This window comes from Pagrus major, chromosome 18 (assembly GCF_040436345.1).
Source record: "Pagrus major chromosome 18, Pma_NU_1.0".
NCBI lineage: Eukaryota > Metazoa > Chordata > Actinopteri > Spariformes > Sparidae > Pagrus > Pagrus major.
This window is the reverse complement of record NC_133232.1, coordinates 28,268,229-28,276,869: the sequence shown is the minus strand read 5'-3', so window position 1 is coordinate 28,276,869 and position 8,641 is coordinate 28,268,229. Positions and strand designations below refer to the sequence as shown.

General features: G+C 41.8%; 1 protein-coding gene across 1 annotated transcript; it reads right to left on the bottom strand.

Annotated features, from left to right (window-relative positions):
• Positions 1-3,699: 3,699 nt before the first annotated feature.
• Positions 3,700-5,160, bottom strand: map1lc3cl (microtubule-associated protein 1 light chain 3 gamma, like). Its single transcript, XM_073486664.1, has 4 exons — positions 4,983-5,160; positions 4,827-4,882; positions 4,622-4,728; positions 3,700-4,512 (listed from the first exon to the last, which is right to left on the bottom strand). Exons 1-4 carry the CDS (start codon positions 5,038-5,040, stop codon positions 4,323-4,325), a joined length of 411 nt encoding a protein of 136 aa, XP_073342765.1. The 5' UTR covers positions 5,041-5,160; the 3' UTR covers positions 3,700-4,322.
• Positions 5,161-8,641: the final 3,481 nt, after the last annotated feature.

Genomic DNA, 8,641 nt, shown 5'->3' with positions numbered 1-8,641 from the left:
CACTGCAGCAGCACATACATATAAGGCCATCTGCCCCTGAAACAAGTCGCCTCTGCATATTTCTGAGGGCAAATTGAAAACAGCGGTGGAGACAGACACTTGTGACATTCTCTGGAACATTTTCGAGTACACATGGAGACAATTTGCAAAGCGAGAAATTCACTACAGGCTCACTGAGACGAGCACAAATCATAAAAATGTAAGACAGGAAGCTGTAGCTTTATTAAAGACACATTGGAGAGGGTAGAGATGAAGTCAGCTACTGGTGACATTCACCCTGCACTGTTCTCAAACCTGAGCTAGTCTGAATCTGCTCTGACGTCTGTTTGCATAATTCAAATGAGAAACTGAAATGTAAATCAGATGCACATCAACAGTTGATGGTAAATTTGTAGCAATTATATGATTCTTCTCCCATGTGAACCTTGAATGATCGATGCACAGCCAAGAATCATGTAAACACAGCCACATGCTGGATCTTTCACTTCATGTATGGTCATGTATGTTTACATTTTTCCTCACTGTTGTTCATCCATCAGCCTGGTACCAAAACCTGGTCTTCTTCCAGTTTTTTTTGACGCCCTGAATCAGAGCACAAGTCCTCATTATCACGTTAGACTCATGTGTCATGCGTCAGCTCAGCACAGACTGATTGAAATTCAGCACACTGATTCACTAGATTATCAGTCAGCATCAGGTACACATGATGTTCACCAGCTGGTTTCTTTCTCTTTTTTTTATCACAGTGGCAGCAGATTTCAGCCCTGATAAAGCCCAGAGGCGCTCTCTTGTGTCCTGATTAGTTATTACAGATAATGTGTTTGGTTTGCGTAGTCGTATCTTTTCTTATGTCTCTGCTGCAGCTACAGTACAGCCTGCTGCTCACTGTAAACACTGTCACCAGCTGTTCCCAAATCTTTTTCAGTACTGACCCCTTCAAAATAAAGTCTATTTGTGATCCTTCACCACAGATTATGTCCTCATTGTGGATGTGAGTTGTAACCAAGAGTAATTTTCCTTCTTGGATGCTTTCATTTGAAGGCTTTTTGAGGCCTCTAGAGATAAAATTAGTTGTTCCCAAACGGTGTGCCATGAAGCAAGTCCAGGTGTGCTGTAGATTTTTTCATTACAAACAGAGATTATTATTGCAATATACAATTATACAACAAGTAATAAATGAGTTTTTAATTTTCTATATCAGGTTTTTGACAATATACATGATACAGAGGCAAATACTATACCCTAAAACCAAAAATAAACGTGAACAGAGTGACGTGTTATGGAGGCTATATTGTACGTATATGAATACAGGTGTGTCTTGAGATTTTGGCTTGCCCTTTGGTGTACCGTCAACAAAGAAAGTTTGATAACCACTGCATCAGTTATAAAGTAATAAGGCCCTCGCCCTCCCAACAAATAAAGTTTTATAGTCCACAAAGCATTTCTGGAGCCTCGCAGCCAAACAGTGTTGCAGCATTCTCCTAAACAACTGAAGTAGATATAGGGACTTTTTAAAATAAGTAAATAAAACATAGAAAGAAACATAGAATGGCTCCATACAACTCGTCCAGCGTAATCCCAGTCTCTGGAAGCCCTGAGATCCCAAATTGATTTGAAAAGAGGTTATTTACATCATTTTTAAAGATCAAATCTTCACTGGAGCTGCAAAGTTTAAAACGTTAGCACGCACCCGTCTGAAGTCTACAGGTGTTGAGGTTAAGTAACGATTTTCAAATCAGTGGAGATCTCAGGGCTTCCAGAGACTTGGAACGCCAGACGAGCTGTATGGAGCCATTTAATGTTGTTTTTGGTTGTTTATTTACGTTTTATAATAAGTCCCCATTTACTTCAGTTGTTTAGGAGAATGCTGCAACGCTGTTTTGCTGTGAAGCTCCAGAAATGTTTTGTGGACTACGAAACCTAAACCCTAAATTTCCATCAGGATCGGGGTGAGTAGATTGACTGAATTTAAATTTTTGGGTGAACTTTTCCTTTAAGGGTTAATAACTCACTTATGTGTCACCGCTCCCCCATCGGGAATGAGCACTACATGTTGTTGAGGTTTATAACACTGATAGTAAATAAAATCAACTGTCTATTATTAACACTTCTTAAATCACGTCAAATAATGTTAATAAGTATCTTATAAGGACAAATGAGGGCCTCATTACCTATAAACTAATGCTTAACGCAAGCACCTTGACATAAAGTGTTACCAATGATGGTTCCTGCAGTCTAACTTGTAGCTAAACGTCATTATGCTCTCCACATTATTACTGTGGTTGAAATTTTGTGAGGTGTGGTGCCTTGACTAAAAAGAAACAGGAAAGTAGACAGATGCATTACAGTTCAGTCAAAATGATCATTTTTCTGTGTAGGAACATGTGATTTACTCCACTTCACTCCACTTGACAACATGATTTATATTCACAGCATCATTCTCGAGGCCTAAATGAGGAGCAGTTTATGTAAAGAGCGTTGCAGACTGAGCTCATCTGTGGTCACAACAGGTAATTTACAGCTTGCAGGAGCTTCAGGACTCCTCTTGTTCTGGTACGATAACATACTGACAGAGAGCTGCTGGAATGGCCATGGTGGCGTGAAGTGAGCGGAGGTATGACTGTGTTTCTGTACACTGTGTTTAGATAGCTGGCTCTCTCCCCCTCACTGTATATCTCTCTTATACACTGTTTCCTTTTTCCTGTCGTCCTCTCTGTCTCCCCCTCCTCTTCCACTGTTTACAGAGAGCTTCTTTCCTTGTTTTTCTGCTTCTGTTTTTCTTCATCTGGATTCCCGTCACTCCTCTTACTCTTTCTCTAACCCCCCTGTCTCTGTGTTTTTGGGTCACATTTGTCCTCTCTGACTGTGAATCTAAAAATAATCCCTCCGGCCCTCTGACACACTGACCCCTGCAGATAGTTGACTGGGTCGGGCTTATATAACACGGTCATGTGGAGGGAGTGCCGCTTCTGAGAGGCAGGTGAGGAATGAGGCACCTGTACACTGGATTTAGAGACTAACATACGCTCGGCTGCAATTAAAGTTAATAAGTAAATCTGTAACCAACCCAGAAAGCACTTAAAGGTTACGAATAATGTCTATTTTTAAAGGCACAGTATGTAGTTTTTAGGAAGAAATTTTAATCAGAGTAGAAAGATCTTCACTGACTGATTTTTTTTTTATGCCTGAACAAGCTAAATGAACAAACTGACCCTAAAGAACACAATTTCATACTGCTTTACTTGGTTTATATGTGGCGGACCCTGCCACCTTTCCAGCTTCAAACAGTGTTCTGGGGACCTTATTTTCCTCTGAACAGCTTGTTTGTTCAGTTATGGAAAGGATGGATATTTCTGAGTTTGTATTATTACCTCATTCCTCATGTAAATATTAGACTTCTGAGTTTGAATTTCTTCTCCAAAACTACATAGTGCCCCTTTAAGTTTTTTGATGTTGTAACTCAACATGAAAGATAAAACTTGTAACCCGTTCAAGCTCCATTCAATGACCTCAAAACATCCGACATTCAAACAGCTGTTACCTGAAAACATGACACTTAAACACACGAAAGGACTATTTTTTCAAGCAGCAAGAGAAAGCTGCAGCCATTTTAAAGTCGCGTGAGTAGGAGCAAATGTGCATCATATTGTAACGTTAAATAACCGTTCTAAACCTCAAAAATCACACAAAGTCAGTAAATTAAAATTACATGGACAAAAGATTTATTTTGGTACAGCGACAGCTGGATACAGAACAAATCAGAGCAGCATTCATTAAATTGACATCTGTGTTTTCATTGAGTGCCTCAAGAGTCACAATTTCACATTTTAAAAAGGGAAGATGAGGATGAAGAGGCAATCAATCAAAAGAAAGGAGAGGAGGAAGGGGAGATAAGTGCTCATAAGGAGTCTGATTACCAGTGAGATGTTGACCCCGTTTTGGTGGTTTGACACTGAACTGGCATTACAGCTATGCGATAACAGGTTTGTTTGCATCGAAGCTCAACATTTCTGAGGTAACTGAAGGGCAAATGTGGGTATTTTTGACCTGTCAAGACACGTAACAGGCGGATAAAATCATAATTTGGATGTTTGCTTTCTGATTTTGGAGCAACAGAAAATACTCATCGATAAGTTTAAAACAAAGACGTCATCAGACTCTTGAGAGGAGAATTGAAAGGATTTGCTTTGTTTAAAAATCCAGAAAGCTTCATGAGGTAGGCTGATATGCAGTTTGGGGCTAAAAAATGGATAAAAACAGTCTGGGCTTGGCTCAGTTTGACCTCTTGGTCCAGAGTTCAGTTCATTTTATCTGCTTCTGGCTCAGCAGGACGGCCTGGCTGCCGGTCGAGGTGCTCCGAACATCTCTTGCGAGGCGTAGGTGATGTAGAGGAAGCCGTCAGTGTCTCTGTAGCGGGAATAAACCTCCCTCATGCTGGATGACATGCAGGACATGCTCTTCTCTGACACCAGGAGGAACAGAGCCTGGGTGGAGTCCAAGTCGATCTTATTCCTAGAAAAAAGACAAAGGTGGGCGAGGGTGAATCTGACAGCTTGGAGGAGATGGTGGAGAGAAGGGAGAAGAAAAAACATGCCGGCGAGAAAAGCTGTGAGAAATTTACCTGAGCAGGCACAGGAACTGACCCAAGGTGAGCTCGAAGGGGACCAGGAACTTTGTTTTGTCCAGCAGGGGGAGAGTCTTTTCACGCATGTAACGTTCAACAATCACCTGAACGCAAAAAACACACAAGGGATCAGCCTCCATTACACACAACATCAAGAGCACTGGTGATCAAATGCATCATATTTGATTGAAAAGCAACTTACAGGCAATTTGTTGGGGAATTTAGACCGAATGCTGCACACTTCATGTTTTCTTGTTTCTAAAAAGAAATGAAGGAAACACTTTTAAAACCGGCATCTACACTTTTTCAATGCAAGCAGATGCAGACATCAAAGAGTCACCTAAAAAATGTGACTCACCGAGGCATTTCCTCTGCTTGAAGGGCATCATCTCCATGGATTTCTCAAAGGGAGCCATGCTTGCTTGTTTGTTGCTCGGGGCGGTTTGCAGAGACCAGCGGTGACGGAGGCGGTGATGGTGCCGGTGTGGTCGGTCTTGCCCAGGCTGACGGTGAAGTCCCCTCGGGTGGAAGTCAGCAAACCCCGACGAGCTGCTCCCACCGCTGCTGTTTTATAGGGGACAGAGAAGGGAGGAGTCCATAAGTGTGTCAGCGACAAACAAAGACACACACTGCTCGTCCTGGTGGCCTGTGTGTCAGTGTGTGTGTGTGTGTGGAGTTCAGACCAGATTCACACATACTGGTTATCTAACAGGGCATTCTCACATCTACTTGTGATCATGGTGCCGCTGTCACGTACACACTCACACAGAGAGGTGCAAACATGAGGAGTGTAATGAGGGCAGAGCACAAACAACACATGATGATCCGGACAAACAGGGACTCAAACACGGTGCCAACTTTATCATGAGACTCGACTGAATTCGACCGACACAAACACATTTTGTCAACCCCTGACCTTTGACCACGCTGTCTGATCACCATGCTGGCCACATTAACAGCTGTTTATCAGGTTACACTCTTGTTTCAGCAGCGACGGGCGACGGTCATGATCAATAGTAACATGAGTTGGAGGCTTCAGTACTGGGGGTCACACTTCATGACAAGCGTACAAATCATGAACTTAAGTCAAGCTTAACTCATGACGGATGAGGATTTAATGCAGTGTGTATCGTTCATTCTCGTCACCTTCATCAAGTTACCGTGACTTAATGTGATTAGTTCACACTCCATAGATCATCAGCTCAGGAATGTTAACTCATAGTAACTTTATTGATTATTTCATATGCTTCATTTCCTCAGCCTCTTAAAGAGCAGAAAACCTCCTGTTCTCATAGAAATGTACGGTGGTCCCGAAGGTCAAAACACAACGAATTTCAATTGTTGTTGTGTTTTCTGAAATGTTGTTGTGTTTTGAGCCTCAGGGCCACCGTAGGATATGAAGCTATTTTCTTTGTAATCTAACATGTTGTCAGAGGCATGCACTTAATAAAGGGATAGTTCATGTTTTTTGAAGTGGGGTTAGTGTTTGCTTTATTTAAAATTGTTTCACTGTTTTACCTCCAGACTTCTGTAAATATGATGTGATTATCATTCATTTTTCTCACATGCGGTGTCTTGTTTCTCTGTTTTATTTACTGTTATTCACTGAATCACTATTGACACATTTACAGCACAGAACACAACGCAGTACGTACTGATGAGCTGTGTTCGCAGAGGACATTTTGACATGTCACAGTAGGAAAAACATTTGTAAATAAAAAGATTAATGATGACTGAATTTCATTTAGCTGCCTCAGTTTTCAGGGTACTGGCTCACTGTCACACTGGGACACTTTATGATTAGTCGATTAAGCTTTCACAGGTGGCTGCTGTGGAGCTTTTGATCCCATCACATGATCTTCATCATCAGATGAAGTTTGCTCAGTTGTTATGGATTGTGGATGTTCATTTTTCCTGAACACCTGAAGCACTGGAAGTCTGATCTGTGGTATTGTCTCTGAGAGATGTTGATTCAACTTCGTGCTCCCTTTGGAGGCTGAAGTTTCTCCTGCATTATGTTGCTGTGATCTTAAATGGTGTCCTCTCCACTTCCAATAAACTAGTGACTCTGTGTACATGTACTTTATGAAAAACTGTAAGGAGCTCCTACACTCAGGTTGTAGTTTTGGAGCCACCAGCCTGTCTGTGGTGAAATGATGGGGTCCAACTTGTTGCTGCTGTTGTGGGTGAAGATCACCCTCTGCTGGCTGAAAGGTGGCACTAGAGCAAAGTGCACTGCACCTGTCAAACCTGAATAACACCTGAATAATCAGATTGAAGACTATATACTGTTTGGGCTTGTTTTTTTTTTTAAACTGGTGGACTTTTGATATTCATATCTTAAACAATATAAATGCAATCGCCATCACATTTATTTCCACCAAAATAAGAGAAAGCTTTGGTGAAGTAGCCTGCAGATTGATTAATAATAGGCCTACTGAGATCTTCCATTAACTTAAGAAGAATCTGAATCTTTGTTACATTGCAGACGGATGCCGGATTCACCTGTTAAAAGGCTCCAGGCAAAACATGAGCTGTTGGGCTCCTACTGACCCACTTTCTGTCCAAATGCCATCCTCTCTGTGTGTTAACTTTCCTCGACAAGTTGCCAATAAAGTCTTGTGCACTCAGCAGACTGCGCTGAGACCAAACAGTGCTGTTATTCTAGAGTAATACAGACACCACAGTTTTAGTAGCTTGTGATGATTTGACCTACTGTTTTGTTTGAGATCACAAAGATTTTGACACCAGTCCCTCATGAAAGACATTAAAGGACAAGTTCTGCCAAAATTGAACATTTAATCGTCATCTACTCAGCCCCATGCTGATGGAAAGTCAGGTGAGGTTTCACAGTCCACAAAACATTTCTGGAGTTTCACAGCAAAACAGTGTCACAGCATTCTCCTGAACAACTGGCGTAGATGGGGACTTGTTTTGAAATATTAGAAATAGGCCTTTTATGTCACGTTTTGGGTTTTCTGGTTCGTTTCCTGTTTTATTTTGTAGTTTTATCCTCTTGTGTCTTGTACTTTCTGTTCCCAGTGTTCTGTTGCCCTCCTGTGTTCCTGTGCTCCTCAGTCTGATTGTTTCCCCACACCTGTCTCACATCAGACTCACTACCACTGCCCTGTTTCCAGTGTCCCTCCACCTGCACCTCGTCCCCTCGTTAGTTTAGTTTGTATTTATGCCTGTGTTGTTCCCTCACTCCTTGTCGGTCCATCTGTCCTGCCCTTGTGCTCTTGTGTCTCCCTGTCTCATCTTCCTGTCATGTGTTCCTGCCGTTATTCCTGGTTTGTACTTTGCTTTTTTTGGTTATACTTTGTTTAGCTTTTGTGTTTGTGATTTTGGATTTCAGCTTTCTTCATTAAAGCTCGCTCTCTTTTAGTGACCTGCCTGCTGGTGTGTTTTGCGTTTGGGTCCCGTGTTTAAGCATTGTCATAGCAAGATGACATTAAAGGTGCACTATGTAGTTTTTAATCAGAAGAGAAAGATCTTCATTGATTGGTTTTGTTATGCCTAAACAAACTGACGTTAAAGGACAACACAATTTCATGCTGTTTGCTTTCTTTATATGTGGCGGACCCTGCCACCTTTTCAGCTTCAAAAAGTGTTCTGGACCTTATTTTCCTCTTAGAGCAGCTTGTTTATTCACTTATGGAAAAGTTTGTATTATTACCTCATTCATACTGTAAATATTAAAATTCTGAGTGTGAATTTCTTCTCCAAGACTACATAGTGTGCCTTTTTTAATAATGTCTCCGTTCGAGGTGAGCTGTGACACTGTGACAGGGAGCCAGCACGCCACAATATCAGGACCCTGAAACTGAGGCAGCTAAATGGAATCCAGCCTTTATTGATTTTATGATTTACACCTGGAAAAAGGCCTCTTCCTGCACAGAAGCTGGTTCCCTGGTGACCACTGACAAACACAATGACACCGCTGAGGATTAAAGCGCACCACGGAGCAGGATGATGTCACCTCATGACCTCAGCGGCTCTGTGGGAACACTGTGGGAA

Excerpts from the sequence above, each read along its gene's own strand:
- map1lc3cl (XM_073486664.1), bottom strand. The coding sequence starts at position 5,040 with ATGGCTCCCTTTGAGAAATCCATGGAGATGATGCCCTTCAAGCAGAGG. Across the intron at positions 4,883-4,982 it reads CAAGCAGAGGAAATGCCTCG|AAACAAGAAAACATGAAGTG; the intron begins GTGAGTCACATT and ends ATTTCTTTTTAG. Across the intron at positions 4,729-4,826 it reads AATTCCCCAACAAATTGCCT|GTGATTGTTGAACGTTACAT; the intron begins GTAAGTTGCTTT and ends TTTTGCGTTCAG.